The sequence below is a fragment of the Eptatretus burgeri genome, chromosome 4, assembly GCF_056783735.1.
Source record: "Eptatretus burgeri isolate ZD-2024b chromosome 4, Ebu_testis_v1, whole genome shotgun sequence".
Lineage (NCBI taxonomy): Eukaryota > Metazoa > Chordata > Myxini > Myxiniformes > Myxinidae > Eptatretus > Eptatretus burgeri.
In genome coordinates this window covers 60,919,072-60,941,495 of record NC_140964.1, presented here as the reverse complement: position 1 = coordinate 60,941,495, position 22,424 = coordinate 60,919,072, and the positions used below count along the sequence as shown (strand labels likewise).

The 22,424-nt window shown below is 43.4% G+C and overlaps 1 protein-coding gene and 1 pseudogene across 2 annotated transcripts in view; both read left to right on the top strand.

The window, feature by feature from the left end:
* The window catches only part of LOC147028173 (thread biopolymer filament subunit gamma), a 31,217-nt gene that overhangs the window by 3,126 nt on the left and 5,667 nt on the right, over positions 1-22,424 (top strand). Inside the window, exons 7-8 of one of the 2 annotated variants that reach the window (XM_085878306.1) lie at positions 540-915; positions 3,237-3,420. In XM_085878306.1, coding sequence (XP_085734432.1) covers positions 540-912 — 373 coding nt within the window. In that variant the 3' untranslated portion in view covers positions 913-915; positions 3,237-3,420. Of the gene's footprint in view, positions 1-539; positions 916-3,236; positions 3,421-22,424 lie in introns of those variants that run through there. The other variant, XM_085878307.1, reaches the window with a different exon arrangement.
* On the top strand, positions 14,297-18,408 carry LOC147028174 (uncharacterized; annotated as a pseudogene).

Here is a 22,424-nt window from a genome sequence, read left to right as displayed (position 1 = left end):
TTTTGGTGGGGGGGGGGAGGAGGGGTATAAGGCTCACTTGCCTGTGCCTGGATGGATTTGAGGGTAGAGGAGTAGCAGCTGAAATGCGAATCCTATCCAGGTTCCTCCTGATGACTTAATATTTGCTTTTTGCTTGTTTAGGTTCCTTATGATATGATTACTGCAATGCAGGACTGAACCTCTTTGGTCCTCCATTTGATTTGAATTTCATTTATTTTAAACCCTTTCTGAATTCAATTGGATAATAATTTTAAAAACGTCATGGGTCAGGGTGTCCAATCAAAGCGGGGTTGCATCAAAGAGGGACATCTTGGTACCCAGTCATCACTGCCAGCAGTTATAAAGTGGAAGTTAGGTCTAGTTATGTCGCTTATTAATGATGTAACACACCAGTACACAAACACCATACAAAACTAAACAAACACCACACAAAATAAGTCCCAGCGATGGTCTGCACTCTCTGATTGCTCTTTTTCTTGTTTATGTTATGTTTTCATGATGGATTTGCAGCTGAGTGTGGGTTCTGATGTTCATTTCAGGGTAAGGACGGCTCTGGCTGATGACTTTGCTAATGCTACTGTTGTCAGAAGTGGAACTGTTGGTGGTGCTTCCTCAATTGGTGGGGGCTATGGTATCAGTTCAGCAACACATGGTGCCATTTCTGGAGGCTACAGCTCAGGTGGAGGAGCAGGCTACAGCTCAGGTGGAGGAGCAAGCTATAGTGTAGGAGGTGGTTATAGTGGTGGAGCTAGTGCAGTAATGGAAGGTGGTTCCTCTGGTGGAAGCGCCATGCTGGGACAAAGCACATACAGCAGCAGTTCCATGAAGAGAAGCAGCTCCAAGAGTGCCAGTGCATCTTCTGGTGGTTACGGAACAAGCGGACATGACAGCACCATCATCCTGCAACAATAAACTGTAAGGACACAATATATTACCAACACAAAAACCAATATTATTATAATTGCATTGATGAATACAATTAATGATCACCTTTTGAAAAGTGTTTGTTTGTGAAATTATTTAATGCATCAAAATCGTCCATCTTAGATAATGTAACGGAATCCCTTTCCTAATGGGTACTTCAGAAATGGTCAGAATTTGCAAGAAGATAAACCTTATGACTATGTTAACGGATAACGTGACAATGCACATGTCAAGGAACTCAAAACTAACAATTTTTGTTCATAAAGGTATGAAAGTTAGTTTACACCAAATTTCACACTCATGCCATGTTTTTGATACAGTCTAGCATCCTGCCTTGCTCTCCAAACTGTCTGCCTATAGCATTCAAGGCCAACTCCCACACATGGCGTACCGACTTCCTCTGCTCTCAGAGCCAACATGTAGCACTCAATGGAATACTTTCATATCCTCTCCCTGTCAAGGCTGGAGTGCCCCAATGCAGGGTTCTGGGCCCAGTCTTATTCCTGATTTCCATTAATGATCTCTCTGACTCTGGAAAATCCTCTTTAACTATTTACTGATCACTCCACCCTCTACCTTGATGTTCCTCATCCTTCAGACAGGCAGGCTGAAGTCTCTTCCCTCTCTTCAGACCTTGAAATAATCACAAACTGGTCAAACACTTGGAACATGTCTTTCAATTCTGACAAATCTCACACTCTCACTATGTCTCTCTGAAAGGATCATCTGGCAAGACAAACCCTCCTATTTACTTTCTTAACCAACCTCTGGAAGAGGTTCAGTCATTCAAACTCATGGGTCTGACTAGCAGCCATGATCTTTGTTGGACAAACCACATTTCAACATTGTCCTCCGAAGCCAGCCATTGACTGGGCATCCTTTGTCATACAAATTCCTTCTTTGGCTCACCCGAACTCCGATCCACCGGCAAGGCCTTCATCCACAGCTTGAAGGAGTAATGCTCTCCCCTCTGGGCTGGCTTCCCTGCCTCACATCTTGCTCATCTTTACACTAGAAACCAAGGCTTTCAACATCATTGGAATCTCCTGCGCTGAAGCCGAGTTTATGGGCTTCTCACTTCACCATCACAGACAAGTCAGTGGTCTCTCTGTCTTCTACCGCTTCCTTTCTGGTCTTGCACCCTCAACTCTCCGTGTTTCCCACCCCCCCCCCACCCACCCACCCTCAGGTTTCTGAAGGGCCCACACAATCCACGATCAACCCTCTTCTGCTAAAACAACCTAAAGCCAAGATTACTGATTACCTCCACTCATTTGTTCCTCATTTTGTTTCCCACCTGTGGAATCAACTTCCACTCTTTTCAATCTCATTCTTCCCTCCAAGTCTTCAAGACAGCTGTTCACCACCATCTCAGATCCTCCCCAATCCAAAACCATGTTCTTTTCTAACCTCGTTAAACACACCCAAATCCCTCCTTATTTTCCAGTTTTTCCTCCTGAATGAATTCCTACTCCATGCATGTGCGATTTTCCTCTGGTGTTTGTCTGTGATGTCCTGATTCACTCAGTGTGCTAGCTCTTCCACAAGCCTTGACTATCTCCACAAAAAACACTAACCTGTTCATTAGCAGAGGTATCAGATACGGCATAATTATCGACAGCTACTCACACACAATGTTATGGAGGCACATCATGAGGGCTTCCTCGCTTGCTCATGGGAAACTAGTCATCACTGTAATCTCGATCTCACACACCATGTCATTTACATTGAATGCATTCCTTTTATGTCTTACTGGATATATAAATAGTAAAACAAGAACTAGGCGACAATGGGTGTTTTAATTTGTGTTTTATGAGACATCAACCTATTTGAAACACCTGTCTCATTAATAATCACTCAATGTCTCTCCTTTGATTTGTACACATTTGAGTTATTTTCACAAAAAGGTGACTCACAACTACCTTTTCGTGATGGAATGCTCACATCGATGCAAAGTTTCAGATGGCTGCTGTTAAAACATCTTGAACTCCTTTGATTTCATAACAGATAAAATCTCAGCTGAATATGCATATGATATATATATATATATATATATATATATATATATATATATATATATATATATATATATATATATATATATATATATATATATATATATATATATATATATATATATATCACGATCACAGGAGGGTGCATTGGAAATGGTTATCCAAAAAATAATCTTTGCTCAACACATATTGTGATGAAAACTTCACGAATGTTATATAAACCACTTCGACAATAATCATTTTTATTAATAATGTGTGCACACTTACTTAAATCCAATTTCCTATTTTCCTTTCCAGTGCCACTGCCTTTGGAAAAGATTTGTGAAACAACAACGCAAGTCTCAACAGCCATGCAAGAAGGTTATCCCCAAAATCACATTCACAGATCATTCATTCACTTTCCCACAATCCAGATGATGACAACAATGTGAGACTTGACAGTTATCTGAGTGCAAACAAATAAAAGTTATATTGCCTGGTACATGTGTTGTTCTTTTGTAATTCTACATCTACAGATTAATGCTTAATCACTGGGATGGCACTAAAGTTGATATTTAATTCTCAAAATATTACATTTCATCCTCACAATGAATGTCATCCTTTTCCCCTTTTATTCCCCAATCTTAAATAGAAAAGAAACACAACATGAAGTCTTAGTCAAACAGTCAAAGGGGTATTGTGATGCAATTTTTAAACCTGTGGATGAAGTTGTGGTTCAGTGGTGGTTAGCATAACCAGAAATACTATTTGCTCACATGTATGTTAAATTATAAAGTGGGCTGGGATGCCTTGTCAGAGTGAGGTCGTCTTTCTTCGGTCGTCACACTTCATGGAAATGGTCACTCAGACAGCTTGGATGCAGTATCAACCAACAAAGTCAAATCTGAACTCGAATGAGTCCACATAAGTTGTCATGTCGATGAGCCAGCATCCAAATTTCCGCTGGTGTTAATGAATTATGATCCATTGTGGTGCTAGTGTCGGTGATTACAGATCCGAGATGCACTCGTGAAAGTTCCTGGACATTGGCGTCGCAATCCACTCCGAGAAAAGCAAAAACTGCTTTGTTCTGTGAAACCCTGACACGTTGAATGCCGACGAATAAAGGGAGAACCCTAAAAACAGTGCTGTGTGTCACGTGTTGGCACCGTGCCTGTCACTTCACATGCCCATCAAAAACAAATTTCTGGTAGCATTGGAAAAAAAGAGACAGAAATGTCATTGGGATCTCCTGCTAATCTGCCAATCGTGATCGTGTGAGCTTCTTGCCAAGGCATGAATGATTAGTTTCATGGGTGTGTATCCTCCATAATAATAAAAGTGTGTGTGTGTGTGTCAGTGTGTCTCCTCCATAACTCTAAAACCATGAAACCTAGCGGCCTGAAACTTTGCATGCATACAAAAGGATTCTTGGTGAGCACGCTCACACTCGCAGGGGTCTTACTAAGTTCGCCATTTGTTTTGGCCTTCTCAACAATACCTTGACTTGGAACAGGCCGCAATGGTTTCTTAATGATAAAGTGCTCCAATTTTTTTTCTCTCCACTTTCCTCACTCACATCATCGAATGCCTGGTCTTAATACCAACAAATCGCTGTATACATTGTTTTTTAGGTGCTATAGTTTATAAATTAGGATCTTGGAGCAATTTTATGCATTATATGATGCGATTTTCCAAGATATACTATCACGGACTAATTAAAGTATTTAACGGAAATATGATTACGGTTTTGAGGATCGGATCACATGGACTAAATAACTGTCAAAATCTGGAGTGAAATCTGAAAATGTGAAGAATTAAGCAATGTTTTGGTTTTTGTGGGTGGGTGACATTTCCAATCAGCTTGCTGCTGCTTGCCAAGCCAGCAGCCATTCCTTATTAACCGTTTTGTTGGAGTGCTTGCTTGAGTGGTTAAGTCAATTGGCGAGTGCTCTACTTGCTGCTTGGTTGTTCGTTTGCAAGCCATGGCGATACCCAGGAAAAGTATGTGCACTGTCACTGAATCGACGTACAAAGTTCAGGTCCCACCCACATTTGTTGGGCTGAGCATTGTCATGCAGTGCCTCGCCTGCTGAAAATGTTGTGCAATGCCATCTGCTTATTATTTATTACATGACCCATTACTTCGACATAGATGGATACATATAAAAAAAGATTAAACATTTCATTTTTTAATGTTTCTTCAACCGATTTGTTGGAATGCTTGCTTGAGTGCTTTGGCCACTTGGTGAGCACTCTACAAGCTTCGATCTTTACAAGCTGCCATGGCGATACGATGGATCAGTTATCCATGGAGACATCTCAAGAGTTAGGAAGGCAAAAAAAAATCATCAGATTACAATGAGTAAAGCGACGGGACAAGTGAAATGCGAGTTCAGGAGAGAATTGAAAAATGTTTTCAGTGGCTGCAAAACAATGAATCCCCAAACCATGGCATGATGGCCAAGAGGTATGCATGCTCGCTCTAAGCTGTGGAGCACAGGTTGGAATCGCGAATCTCAACCCAGCTATAAACTGTCATCCCGGTGTTTCACAGGCAGGGCGATTCATCAATGTGTATTTCGTCTCTTGGATGGACATTATTCGAGGCATCACAACTGCCAGAATTTTTCTCCCCCCCCCACTCACCAGTCTCCTCTACCCCTTGTCTCTCGCCCACCCTTCTCTCCCCTCTGCTCTCCTCTTCCCATCCCCCCTCCCTCTTAATAGTCCCATCAGAAAAGCGACAGATTATATTTGTGAGGAAAAATTAATGATGCATAAATAATTACAGCCACGGTGTGCATAATAAGAAATAATAAGTCACTATATCCAGCTCTTACAGTATCTGGATCAATGAGTTTAAAGAATCAGTGTGTCCCCTCTCCCACTTATTTTTCTGCTGCTCTTTTTGTTATGTTATGTCCTGGTCCGTTCTGTGTTCTTGCACCTCCCTGAGCCTCAAACCTATGGACCAAAAAATGAATTAATACGTTAATTGATAGATAACTAGAAGGACACTTGGAAGAGCGCATACCTCCACCATGCAATGCCTGATCCACAATAACATATTGGGCCGAATGCATTTTTGAAATATGCAATACAGTGCTGTATCGTTTTCGGCCCTATCTTTCAATGGTGCAGAATCATTTAAAAATGAAATCACTCTCATATCCAGATCCGGATTCGGATCTTCACCAAAATCGTACAATTTGTCGTGGTCACACACCCAACCTGTCCATCAAGTTTCATCCGAATGCATCCACAACTTTTTGAGATATCATGCTACATATTACAGGGACACCACAGAAAACCAGGAAATTTGGTACAGTTTATTTAAAACAAAACAAAAGCAAACTTAGATGTAGTGTAAAACAATCACCTCAAGTTGAAAATTTGATAACTGCTGCATTCTGAAATAAAATAAAAAAACGGTTAGAAAATTTATATGTTAGTTTATTGATATGGTAAAATATGGCAAAATAAATCTCAAAATCTCAAATTTCCTGGTTTTCTGTGGGGCACCCTGTAGTTTAAACCTATCTCTCAATAGTGAAGAATCACTTAAAAAATTCACTTATCCGGATTCGGATCTTCACCAAAATTGAATCAATTGTTTCTTGCCCACCCAACATGTCCACCAAGTTTCACCTGCATCTGTCCACAACTTTTTGAGACATTGTGATGTGTGTGTGTATATATATATATATATATATATATATATATATATATATATATATATATATATATATATATATATATATATATATATATATACATACACACACATACACTGTATATCATTTTTGGCCCGATCTCTCAATGGTGAAGAATCACTTAAAATTATAATAGTTGGATCCGGATCCGGACCTTCACCCAAAATCTAATCAGTTCGTCCTTGTTACACACCCAACCTGCCCACCAAATTTCATCCAGATCCATCCAAAACTTTTTGAGATATCCTGCACACAAACAAACAGACAAACAAACCAATGAAATTGCTCGTTGAGCATGGAATTGCCGGAATAACTTTGTCATATCTCCATGATCTCTGAAAAAACAAAAACCTGGAAATCAATTTGGTTCTTATAAGTCGATAGTGCTACTGTTTAATGAGTTATAGCACTTAGTTTGGTCATGATCATAACTTGGAAGTCAATCGGACTTGAAATGGCGTTTTTTATCGCAATTTGAAAGTTTTGACCCGACCCCCCCCCCTGACATTCGACCCCCGACCGCTAAGAAGGGTGTTGGTGTGACACCCCAATGAGACATATGGTTGGATGCAGAATTGGAAGGTGCACATTTTGGATTTGGTTTGAAGTCGATACGACCATTTTAGCGGACGTTATTGCGAAAATAAGAATTTCGGTGACCTTGACCTACATTCACCAAAAATGACAAGTGTCGAAGTTGGACCATTGCCGACGTCTGTTTCGTCATGATCGCTGAAATGGTGTGGCTGCTACAGGGTAAACAAACACACAAACAAACAGACAGACAGACACACAGAACCGACCAACATAATTGCCGAAATCCAAAGGATTCCAGCAATTAACAAGAAGAAGACGTCATGCAGAGCGCGACACTTGCAAAATCCAGAAAACAAATTTGACCTACAAAATAATTGGTGGTTGAATTAAATAACAAAATATGCAACTCCTCTTCAAATTTCAAGTGAATCGGATGAAATTTGAGTTTTAGAAGTTCGGCCTATGTTGACGTTTTGGCCGATGTGAACCTCAAAAATAATTGGCTGGTTTAATTCAGTGACCTGAAATATAAATCCTCTTCAAATTTCAAGTAAATCGGATGAAAATTGAGGATTTAAGAAATCTCACCTAAGTTGTTGACCTTTGGCCTATATTGACCTTTTGACCTCAAAAACAAGAGTGTTCTTCCTTATGACAAACTCTACTAAGTGATGATGAAGTTTGATGAAGTTTCGTGAAGTCTACTAAGTGATGATGAAGTTTGATGAAGAAGGATGATGAAGTTTCGTGAAGATTGGGTTAAAATTGTGACCTGTAGGCGACAAACCGTTAAACAAACAAACAGACAGACAGAGACAGAATAACAAAATCGTCTGACTGATATATTTGAAAAATCTTCCATTTTGCAACTAACAAACAGACAAACAGGGGTGAAAACATGACCTCCTTCACCTTGGGTGATGGAGGTAATAAAAGCTGAAGCCCTAATCCCATATCTGCACAAATCTCACATCTGATGCAGTTTTCAGTGGCAAATGAGTTTATGCAGAAGTTGATCAAGTTGGAATCAGTGTTGCTTGAAAGCAAGTGGGAACAGTGCCACAATTTGTTGTAGCTTGAATCTGCATCACTTGAACAGTGGCTCGAGGTGACTCAGATTCTTTGTCAGTGCAGACAACTTAACTGACAGTTTTTGCAGTTTTGGACTTCCCACTGAAATGTCAGATGAAGTACTTCTCTTTTCTGGTAAACCTGAAAGGGGACCAGGAAGGTTGCAGCTCGGAGTCAGACAATATCGTTGCATAAGAGCATGTGAGTACAAGACCAAAAGGTTTTTGTCTATCTCCATGACATGATGTTAAACTGCAGTGGGAGTTGGATGTAACTTGCTCATTTTCTTCTGCAGTCTGCCGACGTAAATGCTTGGGTCAAAACTGGTTTGGATCTTATCAGGGGTAACAAATTGCCCAGGAGGGCAGGTGCTGATCCAACCACTAACTCATCTGTGATGTAGCCCAGATCAGCTTTCACAGGAGCACAGATGCTTGACGGCACTACCTTGCAGTTCTGCTTGTGTTTTGAGGGAAGACAAGTTGTCAATGGAAGCATTCATCAAGTCTATTTACAGCCAGGTGGTAGGAAGTAAATCTGGTGCATTTACTCCTAAGTGACTCAGTCAGTGCCTTGCAAAGTGAGGACTTGAATTGCCATCCTGTCAGTAGCAAAAATGGATGGGGAACCAAACATTGCTACCCATCTGGAAACTAAAGCTTTAGCTACTGTCTCCACCACTATGTGAGGGAACATGAAAGCTTTCGACCACACAGTAAAACAGTCAACAATGTGAGCAGACGTGTTACCGTCGGATGGGGAAAAAGGACCAACTAAATCATGTTAACTAAACCAACTAAATCAATGCACACACAGTTAAAAGGAGCATCAGAAGATGATAAGGTACTGAACGTTGTCACAGTGTGATGATGTGCTTGCACTCGGTGACACCGTAAACAAGTTTTGGACCAGTTCCTCATGTCCCAGTTTACACCAGATTAGACAAAACACTGAGTCACATGTTGCTGTGTTACTTTGATAAAAGGATGAGACAGATTTAATGAGACAGATTGCGTCAAACACACATCTGAATTTGGCAGGATTGTAAGGACGGGTAGTGGTAATAAGAAACTGTCCCTTCAAAAGTAGGAATCGGCACTTCGCTGAACTAATACCATGTGGGGTTGTCTCTGAGCTGCATTGTCACCTCTGCTTGAGTAGACTTTACTGGGGTAAAAGTTGCAGCACATTACTTGGTTCAAACCATAGACCTGTTCTGTGTGAAGACGCCAGTTAGCAGATGATGAGGGTCTGAGCAGTTCGAGAAAAATCTCCTCCAGAAATTTAACATGCCAAGAAACACCTGTAACTCATGCACCAATGCTGGCTGTGGGTAGTCCTGGAACACATCAACCTTGTTGGCCAGTGGAAGGATGCCATTTTAGTTGATAAGGTGTCCCAAAAACTGTAACAAGGGCACTAGAACTGACATGTGGCAGGGTTGATAATGATGCTATACTGCGATAAGCGAGAGACCAAGAGCTATAAATGCCATTCATGCTCCTCAAACGTCTCACTGGCTATGAGCAACTCGTCAATTTCGGCATCCTAAATAACCTCATCGATGAAACGCAGGAAAACTATAGCAGCATTTCATTGTGTGAAAGGCATGCACACAAATTTGAGCAAGCCAAAAGGAGTTGAAGTAGCTGTCTTCTGTATGTGCAGCAGGCTCTTCAGGAATCTGACGATATGTTCTGACTCATCGATCTTGGAGAAATCTTGCATTCCCTGCAGCTGATAAGTAAAATCCTGTAGGTGTGGTATGAGGTACCTGTCTGGTCCGGTGCTCAGTTGTCAGCACAGGGCCTCCAGTCACCAAGTGTTTTATTCTGGACCATATACGGTGCCGATGGAAAGTCTACACCCCCTTTCAAAATTTTCACCTTTTGTTGCATTATAGTCTGGAATTAAATTGCATTAAATCAGACTTTTTCCCACATTTATTTACACATTATAACGCACAACTTCCAAGTGAAAAACAAATTCTACAAATTTCACAAAATTAATTTAAAATAAAAAACAAGAATATCTTGGTTGGTTGGATAAGCGTCCACCCCCTGAGTTAATACTTCATGGAAGCATCTTTAACAGCAATTACAGCAGTGAGTCTGTTGAGACAGGTCTCTACCAACTTTTCATACCTTAATTGGGCAATATTTGCCCATTCTTCTATACAAAACTATTCAAGCTCAGTCAAGTTGTGTGAGGCGCATTGAGAGACAATTTTTAGTCATGCCACAGATTTTCGATTGGGCTTAGGTCGGGGCTCTGACTGGGCCACTCAAGGACATTTATATTTTTGTTCCTTAGCCACTCCAGTGTAGCTTTGGCTGTGTGCTTCGTGTCGTTGTCATGCTGAAAGGTGAACTTCCATCCCAATTTCAGCTTTCTTGCAGAGGGCAGCAGGTTTTCCTCTCGGATTTTTCTGTATTTCACTCCATCCATTTTTCCTTCTATCTTGACAAGTGCCCCAGTCCCTGCTGATGAGAAACATCCCCATAACATGATGCTGCCACCACCATGCTTCACAATAGGGATGGTGTTCTTTGGGTGATGTGCTGTGTTGGGGTTGTGCCAAACGTAATGTTTTGCAATTACGACAAAAAAAGTTCCATCTTGGTTTTATCAGACCACAAAACTTTTTGCTACATGGCTTCAGAATCTCCAGGGTGTTTTTTTAATGCATACCTCAAATGGGACTCAAGGTGGGCTTTCTTGAGTAATGGCTTCATTCTTGCTACCCTGCTGCACAGGCCAGACTTGTGGGGTGCTTGGGATATTTTTGTCACAAGCACACAGTGAGCAGTCTTTGCCATAAAGGTATGTAACTCTTTCAAAGTTGCCATGGGCCTCTTGGTGGCCTCTCTGATCAGTCTCCTCCTTGCTTCGTCATCCAGTTTTGAAGAACGGCCTGATCTTGGCAGGGTCTTGGTGGTACCATACGTCTTTCACATCTTAATGATTGTCTTCACTCTGCTCCAAGGGATATTCAAGGACTTTGAAATATTTATATATCAATCCCCTGATCTGTGCCTTTCTACAACTTTATCCCAGAGGTCTTTTGAAAGCTTCTTGCTTCTCATGGTTGAGTTTTTGCTGTGAAATGCACGAGCCAGCAGAGGAAACATACAGGAACAGCTGATTTTATTCTGAAACAGTCACTACAACAACTGAATGGTTAGTCAGCCAATGACAATTTATAAAGGCAGAAAACAAAATTGTAACTGTTTACTTGCAAATCTACTGCACTTAATTCGATTTATAATAAAGTTATTTCATTTGGGTGTGACACTTCCTGACTGTGAAACAGGGCGAGCAGGCAAAACTGCAGGGCTGAACACATTTATGGGTATGTTTTCCAAAAGACAATGATAACCCACCGCTCCTCCAGCATGTTGCTGCGCATCAAGCAGAAGAGATTGTTGTCTCTGCCCTTGATATTTTTCTAAAACTTCAACTTAAAATGACATCTAAGAGCATGCACCTTGTTGGATAAAACACACTTCTGGAAACTCCACTCGTGTTTGAAGAGGTCTTCTCGTGCTTGCAGTCCTTGCATGTTGGACATAGCTGGGGCAGACATCCATCACCTGACTGGGATGTGACAATACTGATGGAGAACATGTTTGCGGTGGCGACTTTGACGATTGTGTCAGCTATGTAAGCGAGTTGGTCAATGGTAATCAAGTCACTGTTTGAAACAAGGATGTGCTGAGTATCGGTTGGCAGTTGTTGGAGAAGCAGCTGTTTGATTATGTTATCATCATTATTTTCTTGTCCAGCAGTTCTTGCCTTATTCATTGCAGTTAAGAAGGTTTATATTCCCCCAGGTTCCCCGAAATAAAAAGGTGATACAAGCACTCTTGCTATGCCCCTTGGGTTCACAGGTCTGTGGAAGAGTAAGTCACCATTCGAACACATCTGGAGATAAGTGCAATCTGGATACGTCCGGAGCCAAAACTCGCCCAGACACGTCTGGAGACAAACACCGTCCAGATATGTCCAAAGACAGAGACAGAGGGGGAGAGAGACAGAGACAGAGGGGGAGAGAGACAGAGAGAGACAGAGACAGAGGGGGAGAGAGACAGAGGGGGAGAGAGAGAGGAGAGAGAGAGAGAGAGAGAGAGAGAGAGAGAGAGAGAGAGAGAGAGAGAGAGAGAGAGAGAGAGAGAGAGAGAGAGAGAGAGAGAGACAGAGACAGAGACAGAGAGAGAGACAGAGACAGACAGAGACAGAGAGAGAGAGAGAGGGGGAGAGAGAGACAGCTTGACAGAGACAGAGGGGCAGAGAGACAGAGATACAGAGAGAGACCGAGAGAGAGAGAGAGGAGTGGCAGGAGGGTGTTGGATGGCACAAGAGAGAATATGTTATGCGTTAGGAACAAAACACACACACACACACACACACACACACACACACACACACACACACACACACACACACACACACACACACACACACACACACACACACACACACACACACACACACACACGCTGAGCCGATATCGACAATTTTTCGAGAATCGGCAGGTTGGAGTCAGTGTGATTACCGACTGCTGTACGTCATGCATACAACCCAAAAACCTTGAGTTGCTTTCACCGAAAAACAACGTTACATTTATATCGACGTTTCAGGGATATGTTCACAAACATTAGTCTTCATAAACAGCTGCGAGTGAGGGGTGGAAAAGTAATTTGGCTCGGCAATTTAGAAAACATGTTAATACAGCAAACGGCTTGGAAATCGGGGGTTATTTCACAACTCGCTCAGAATAACGGAGCAGGAACCACTCGCGAAGGATGACGAGCAGGAACTACTTGCCCAGGATGACGGAGCATGAACCACTCGCGAAGGATGACGAGCAGGAACTACTTGCCCAGAATGACGGAGCATGAACCACTCGCGAAGGATGACGGATCACGAATCACTCCTTCAGGATGACAGAGCAGGAACTACTTGCCCAGAATGACGGAGCATGAACCACTCGCGAAGGATGATGAGCAGGAACTACTTGCCCAGAATGACGGAGCATGAACCACTCGCGAAGGATGATGAGCAGGAACTACTTGCCCAGAATGACGGAGCATGAACCACTCGCGAAGGATGATGAGCAGGAACTACTTGCCCAGGATGACGAGCAGGAACCACTCGCGAAGGATGACGGATCACGAATCACTCCTTCAGGATGACAGAGCAGGAACTACTTGCCCAGAATGACGGAGCAGGAACTACTCGCTCTGAATGATGTGGCACGGCAAAAGCGATCACAGGAAGTGAACGATGAGCTCAGAATGATGTGTCGTGGTTCCGCTGTCGACTATAGGGTGCTTGGCAAGTGGCTTAAGCACTCAAGCAAGCACTCCAATTAAATGGTTCAGAAAGGAACAGCTGGCCATGCTATGGCTGCATACCATACAGGATCCATTTAACTTCAAAGCAGGTCTTCACGGCACACGAAGCAGTTAAAGAAATAAAATGAATTTGTTCGCATAATGACTTCATTCACAAAAGAGTTTCTACTTCATGCAGAACAACCCTGGAGACATCCAAAAGTTCAATAACCCGTGAAATATACATTGTTGGTATAATTGGCCTTGTTGGCTGCAAATTTGACCGGAGCCTCCCCTTCCTCTCATGAGACACAATAGAGGATGAGACACAAGGAGCAGGTGCAATGACTTTCCAGGTCATGTTAAAACAACTAATGATTGAGCAAACGAAAGAATTGATGGGACAAATTAATTATATGGAAAACAAAATGAATGAACAAAGGAATGAAATGAAAAGAAATGAATGAAATGAGAGAACAAATGAATAAACTAACGAATGAAATAAGGGAACAAAGGAATGAAACAAGAAATGAATGGACGATTGGAAAGGAAAATTGAAGCGGAAATAAATGGCATCGCTGATCAAATGAACGAAATTTAGAAGGGAATAAAACAAGAACTGGAGGTACGAGTTGGGAAAGTGGAGGAAGAGGCAGAGCTCCGAATGGAGGACAGACTGGGAGAATTTGAGACGAAATTGGTCTCTCGATTTAGAGGAATGGATACGAAAACGGCCAAGGGATTTGAGTCAAAGAGGGAAGAAATATTGGGACAAATAGAATAGGGTCAAATCCAGGCAGTCACAATGGGAGAAAAGCTGGAAGACAAAATTTGGTCCACAAACAAAATAATTGACCAAGTAAACGAGGACCTGGAGGACATAAAGCAACCGCAGAAAGAGGAAATGAGATTTTGTAAGTGCCAGAGTGGTGGTTTGACTGAAGAGGTGCAAAAGCTGGGGGCCAGTGTGGCAGAACGAGAACGGGCATTAATTGATAGAGGCCCAAGGGAGCCCCAATTGAATGGGGACAGAGTGGATGAGATGTTACAGGAGCGGCTGAACATTGTGCACAGTAACATTGAGGCAAAGGTTTCTTGGGTCCAACATAATTTGTGAGACAAAGTGAGTCGGTCTATTAGGCAGATGCAGGATGAGACTAAAATGACTCAGGGGACCCCCACCTTAAATTACATTTGGGTATCAGAAGCTCCCAAGTCAAATACAATATTGGGCGAGGGGTGCCTTGGCCCTGAGCTGGAATTGGATATGGAAGGATTGGGGAGAAGAGTTTAAAAAAAAGTGTCGTCCCCTTAATATATTTTGATGGGTTAGGGAGTCCAGAGGCTTTCCAATTTAAATGCGTGTCTCAGCTAAATGGTTGGGGGGGGGGGGACAGCACATGGGAAATCTGGTGGTGACACTGCTGGGCCAAGCCGCCAACGTTTTAAACATGATCCCAGAGGATACATGGATGCGTGAGGGCATTTGCGATGTCTTGAACCATAGGTTTGGGATGGATGTGAGGCGCGATCTGATCCGGGCACAGCTGCAGCATCGTGAAATGAAACCTGGTGAAACGTTACAGGAGCTGGCCCAGGATGTATACCAATCAGTGAGGACTGCATATAGGGGCCTGGCAAAAGAGACGTGGGACAAGCTTGTGACAAAGATTTAAGGCCGCTCTTCCTGATTCCGAGGTCCGAACAAAAATGGAACTGCAGGGCCTGACCACTGTGCACCGAGCGGCTGAGAGACTGACATTTTGAAGAAGTCGAACCGCATATCAGACAGGCCGTTAGTTACGGTGCGACAGGTGGAGGTACGGGATGAGGAAGAGACGCAGGAAGAATCAAACATTATCCGGTTGCTAAGGGGGATCAGCTGGCAGCTGTCAAATTTGACAAAGGGGAAATTTGTAGCGGGTGAGTCACAGCGGGGCAATCCGGGGTCGCCAACAGGGCAGCCCGACCCTCGACAGGTTGGCCCGGGATTTGGGCAAAGTGCTCTGTCCGGATTCCTGAAGGGTCCATTTATGGGGAGTTGTTTTACATGTGTTGAGAAGAGGGCACATGCACATGCAGCGATACTGTCGGAACCCACCCATACGCAGACCCCCGAGCAGGCTTCACAGCTCGGAGAGGGAAGGACCTCCCAATGGATTACAGGGTCCGGAGAAGGGGTCATTGCATAGGGTGGGCCCGGCAGCCGCTGCGGTTTGTCTGGGAAACTAGAGCGAGCCGAGCATACGGGGTCATGTTTGGCTGGCAATTGTGTGGAGAAGCGCCCTTCTTTGGTGAATATAGTGAATTGCAGAAGAATTGGCACAGGTAATTTGATGGTTAGATGCAAAATTGAGGGGGAATTTTGTGAGGGTGTGGTGGACGTTGGGGTCAGTGACACCATTATAAATCCGAATGTATTCTACCAGAGAGTTGGAGGCTGGGATAAAATTGATAGGTTAGTAAGACACAGCCTTCAACTGGCTACGGGGGCGACTGCTCCAATATTGGGGAGCGGGGTTATGAGGATGGAGTTAGGCAGTCTGGAGGGGAATGTGGCGGTATGGGTGGCCGAGGTATGTGACCATTGTCTCCTGGGATTGAGTTTCCTGATGGAACACGACTGCCAACTACACATTGGGCAGGGCCATATGTGGTTGGGTAGTGAGAGGCTGCAGTTGATCGGACTGGGGGATGACGAGGAGGTGCAGGGGACATGGGTGCAGGTGGTAGTAGTAATAGTAAGGAGGCAGGGTTTTTAATTGCATGGAACGCTTGGCTTGGTTGTTGTTGTTTTAAGGACGTATTTCCTTTTTATCGCCAATCTTGTAAATACAGAAACACAGGAAAAGGTTACAGGAGCAATCACATTCTGGGAGAAATTGGCCTTGATCCTCACCTAATTTACACAGCACCGGCCCCTATGCGGTGAAACATAACAACTTAAGCTGACATTTTCCCTACGTATTTGCATTGAGATGTCTTCTGCTCATCCACATACCATGCTACTTGATACAATCTTACCTTTGCGATGAGATTCCTCCATTTACCCCACAAACATAACAATACAAATGCAACATTGTGTTTTTTAATTTGTTTATTAAAATTCCGCCAAACAATAGTGAAGGCTACTCAAGGTTTTTGGTATGTATACAGTACGTACTGTAATTGGTAATCACACTGACTCCTATGTGCCAATTCCTGAAAAATTGCCGATATCACCCAAGCACGAGTGTGTGTGTGTGTGTGTGTGTGTGTGTGTGTGTGTGTGTGTGTGTGTGTGTGTGTGTGTGTGTGTGTGTGTGTGTGTGTGTTTTCATAAGGAATAACATTTTCTCTCTGCGAACTCCCCTCCTACGTCTCCGTCTCCCTCTCCCTCTCTCTGGACGTGTCCGGACAGCGTTTGTCTCCAGACATGTCCGGATGGTGTTAATCTCGAAGCAGTGTTTGTTTCTGGACTGTGTTTATCTCTGAATAGGTCCTGGCGGTATTTATAGCATGACCGGTACAAAATGGATTTCAGACATTATTTTGTTTCCATCTTCACCGTTATTCTATGCAGAATCATTTTGATGATACAGTATGAATTGTAATTAATTAATGCTCCACTGAATGTCTGCCTTCCCTTCCTCTAACCTCATGTTATGGTCCCTTCCCACACTCCTCCTCTCTCTCTCCCCACTCTCCCCACCCCCCACCAACCTTTTAGTGTTCCTGTCAACAAAAGTGACAGGTGGTATTTGCGAGTGTCAAATAAAATAACTCCAACCCGTCAGTTTTGATGGGCTTTTATAAAGTCTTAATAATAAAATGTTTATTTGTGTGTCCGCCCGTCTGTCTGTGACATTCCGTTCCACTCATTGGCTGGACTTCGCCTGACTTTACCCACAATTTATATTTGGGAAAAAAATCATACCGTCACCTGCCATGTCCGTAAACATGTATATGATTGGTAGTTGTGAAAATCGGTCTCAGTGATCGTGGCAGCGGTCTGTTAACTGATTCACCACCCAAATAACTATGTGGCATTCTATCAAGCAGGGATTAAAACCATGTCATCATATAAGATCATTTTCCGAGGTCATTATTTACTTTTAACGATGTGTATATATGCATCAGGAAGATGATAATTGGTTTCTGGTCGTTTATTCCTTATTGTGACAGATTGTATGTTTAATTCCACATATCTTGCAAGATCATGCCTTTCTTGCAATGCCTCTGGATAAGTACTTCAAGACAACAGTGATGAAAGAAAAGGAAACTGAGAAGGTGACCTTCGTCGTGAAAGAGAGAGAGAGAGAGAGATGTCAGCAGTGGATGTTGAAGATGGCAGAGCAGATTACAAGAATCCCAATAATGATGAGGAAGATGTCGAAGAGAAGCATGAAGTACATGATAACTGCAGCAGACAGAAAGCAAAGGGAACAAAATGAAAACGACTGCCAGGATGTTCTGGTCCAGCGAAGTCTAAGCGTTGCAAATGGAAGGAGGAATATGTGAAGTACGGCTTATTTTTACCAAGAGATGAGTGCTTGGTTCCCTTTTCCTCTGGCACAGTGCCTTTTCTTCCCTGTGAGGTACAACAATGCTTGTCTTGCCTCCTTCAAATTTGCAGTCCCATTGGAACATCCAGCATCCTTCTTCGAGACAACACCAGCTGCACACTGGAACCAGCAGAACTCACTGGAGAGACCAGTGGTTTACCAGGACCGAGATGAGAAGGCACTTGTCTTGGCATCTCTCAAGATTGCTCACATCCTATTCCAGAAGAAGCAGCCATTCATCGAAGCAGAGAACGTGATCCTGCCATGTCTGGAAGTTGGGCATTGAGTATCTCCATGGAGGAAAGAAGGCAAATGACAAGGTGAAGCTAATTCCTCTATCCAAATGTACAATGAAGAGGAGATGTATGTCAATTGCAGACAACTTAAAAGATCAATTGCTTGTAAGGCTGAAGGAAACTCCTTGCTTCAGACTGCAATTTGATGAGACAACTGATGTGGCATTGAGGCTTAGCTGATTACATATTGCCAATTTGCTGATGTGCAAGCAAAGAAGTTAGCAGAGCACTATCTGTTCTGCCTCCCACTTGGTGTGCAAACGATAGGAGATGCAATATTTACAAAGATGGATGAATTTGTCCAGAAGGCAGGCCTGAATTGGAACAAACGTGTGGTTCTGACTACTGATGGAGCTGCTGCATTAACTGGAGCTCACCAAAGAGTGGTCACACGCATCAAAAGCGTATCTCAAAACTGTTTTCTGATTCGCTGTTTGATTCATAGGGATGTGCTGGCTGCAAACTGGCGATCTGTGAATGTTGGTTGTGTGAAAAAGGCTGTGAACAACGATCTTGAAGAGGTCCTTCAAGATACTGCGAAAAATAGTGAATACTGTCCGAACACGTGCCACGAACTCCCATTTGTTGTCGCTGCTGTGCAAAGATATGGATGCGATGCACACAAAACTGCTGTTAATGCAGAAGTCCAGTTCCATCAAGAGGTAAAGTGCTTTCCCGAGTTCTGGCTCTGAAAGACGAATTGCCTGTGTTCTTTGAAGAAGACAGGGAGAAGGCTTCGAAGTTTCAGGATGATTATTGGCTTGCGAAACTGAATTACATGTCCTCCATATTCGAATCCCACAACAAAAGTAAAATGTCAAGATATATTGTGATGCTAAACCAGAAATCCGGAATCGCAATTCCGGTTCCGGTTTTAGAGCAGCGAGAGATCTCCTTCGGGGCTCCCTGCTGACGTTCTCAAAGCTAAGTTTCCGGTTGTTATTTGTCCCGTTTTAACTGTTTAATTTTCTCACCTACATGTTACTGTGTGTTGCTAGTTCGGTTTTGTTTCAAAAATCGTGCTATTTTGTGAGTATTTTTGTCGACGTTCTTACCTGTGCTTGAGGCCTAGGCTTGAGGCCTACCGGTTCCACTCGGTGTTCGATCGTTTTTTTTTTGTTTGTTTGTTTTTTCTCCCCATTACCTTCAATTTCTATCCTCCCCATTACCTTCAATTTTGATCCTCCCCACTTTCCAAACATCCCCCATTCTCCCAACTAATCTCTTTCTTATCTCAAAAAAAATAAAAATAAAAATACCCTACTGCAACAACAACACGCTCACCTTCTCCCGATTCTGCTTCTTCTTCTTCCTCTTAACTTCCTCCTCGTCTTCTTCCTCGATTTTTTTTTTTTTTTTTTTTTTACACTTCCATGTTCTAATCTGTTGAACTCTCTCATATATCAATATTAACAACAAAAATATATATATATATATATACCCAACAACAACAACACGCTCACCTTCTCCCGATTCTGCTTCTTCTTCTTCTTCCTCTTAACCTACTCCTCGTCTTCTTCCTCGATTTTTTTTTTTTTTTTTTTTTTTTTTTTTTTTTTTGCACTTCCATGACCTAATCTGTTGAACTCTCTCATACATTATTTTTAACAACAAAAACGATCTTATAATGCTTCATCTTCCTCTCTCACACATGTGGTACTCTTTACTGTTTCACAATGCACTACTCTTCTGCTATTTTAACAGACTGCTCTCATTTCGACCTCTCCTTCATTCCTTGCCTAAAAAATCCAACTATTACAGCGCTTCTTCTCTCCATGCTCTGAATTCGCCTTCATTGCACCCATCAAGAATTGTGTTAAATCGCATCTCTGACCTAAAACTTTTAAAAACCACAGTTTGCCATGGATGCTCGCTTTCCATCAACCATTCTTTTTTTCCAACTTCAGTGCCAACTCACCCCCTCACCCCTCACTCTCACTCTCAAAGCAACCATCCCACTCTTCTCCCTCCAAGCCTCCCTCTCACCTCTCTCAAAAACTCCCCCTCACCTTTCTCCCACCTTTCATCCCCCTCACTCTTCCTTCTCAAAGTTGCCCCCCTCTCATCCACCAACCTGCCTCCCTCCACTGCCCTCTCACCTCCATCTCTTCACTCCACCTCCTGAAATCCTCAACTGCCTTCTTCCTTGTCTCTTGTCCCCCCTCTCCCCCAGCACCACAGAGCCTTTTCTCATCCTCATTCGGCCCCCTCCCCTCGCTGTTCTGCAATACCCCACACTCCTTCAGCAACCCTCCTTACCTGCCCCCCTCGTCCCTTGTCCTCCCCTCCCCCTCCCCCTCCACCTCCTGCACCCAAAGCCTCCTCCCCTTCCTCTTCATTAAAAGTGTGGACCTCAAATATCCGGGGCCTTCGCTCAAACCTTTCAGATCTTTCCATACAGGTTGCCACTGACAAACCAGACATTATCTGCCTAACAGAAACTTTCCTCTCCCAAGATGTGTCTGACTCCCAAGTATCTCTCCCTGGCTACTCCCTCTTACGGTATGACAGACCTGAGCCTCGTCCTGGTGGAGGTGTTGCTCTCTTCATCAAAGACTCTATTCCTCACTCTCCATGCACTGCTCTCACTCCCCCACACCCCCAGGAATACCTCTGGCTTCGGCTTCCCCTCCACTCCCACCTCATGTTTATATGTGTACTGTACCGTCCACCGAACAGTGATGACTCCATCTACACCTCATTATCCGAAAACATGGACCATCTTCTATCTTCTCATCCAAACTCTCTCTCTTCCTCTTATGTGGTGACTTCAATTGTCATCATGCCAGTTGGCTAGGTGTGGGTACCTCTCTCACCTGCCATGGCACCTCAGCAAAAGCTTTCTGTGACTCATTGGGACTGACTCAATCGGTCAACTTCCCGACCCGGATCTCAACCAATGGTACTCCATCTCTTCTGGATCTGGTTTTGACAAATTTCCCTGACAATATCTGCTGCTCTTCCTTCGCTCCAATTGGTTCTTCTGACCACGTCCTTGTCAAAGTGGACATCTCTCTGGCTGTTATCAGAGAACCACCTCACCGCCGTCGAGTCTGGCATTTCACTCAAGCCGACTGGCAGGGTCTCCGAGCAGCCATCAAACTTACAGACTGGTCTCCTATTACTACTTTCTCAAACATCAACTCATCCTGGGAATTCTTTCAAAGAAACTTGCTCTCCCTCATGCACAGATTTATCCCCTCTCGTGTTCAGTTGTCTTACCCTTCCTCCCGCCCTTGGTTTACTGAAGCTTGTGGCGAGGCAGTTGTCCTGAAACAACTTGCCTTTGCCTCATGGAAAGCAAACCCAACTGAGGGTAATCTCAGTTCTTTCCACAAAGCTCGGAACAAGTGTGTATCTACCCTCAGGAGAGCCAGAAAACAACATCTTTCTCATCTCAAGTCTGAACTCTCAAACCTCTCTCCCTCCTCAAAATCCTGGTGGCGTTTAATCAAATCTGTTTCTGGTGTATGTTCCCCCTCCATCCCCTCCCTTACCTCAAATGGCCGCACTGCTGATTCCACACGTGATAAAGCTGAATGTCTAAACTCGGTGTTTGCAGCTAAATCTTGTGTCCTAAACCCATCACTATCTCTACCCACTTTACCCAGTCGCACCCAACTGTCCCTGGACTCTGTATCCTTTTCTCCTGACAAGGTGGAGAGCTTGCTTTCAAACCTCGAGTCAGATTCTGCAACCGGTCCAGACGGCATCAGCCCACGTGTCCTCAAAGCCTGCTCTTCTGCTCTTGCTCACCCTCTCTCTGTTCTATTCACCCTCTCATTTGCCCAAGGTCATCTGCCATCTGCTTGGAAATCTGCAAACATCACTGCCCTGCATAAAAAGGTGCAAAAACAGATCCCTATAACTACAGACCAATCAGCCTTCTCCCAATCATCAGCAAGGTGATGGAATCCATCATCGCTTCAGATATGAAATCCTTCCTCTTCTCCAATGGCTTGATTTCCAATCATCAATTTGGTTTCAGACCAAGTCACTCTACCCT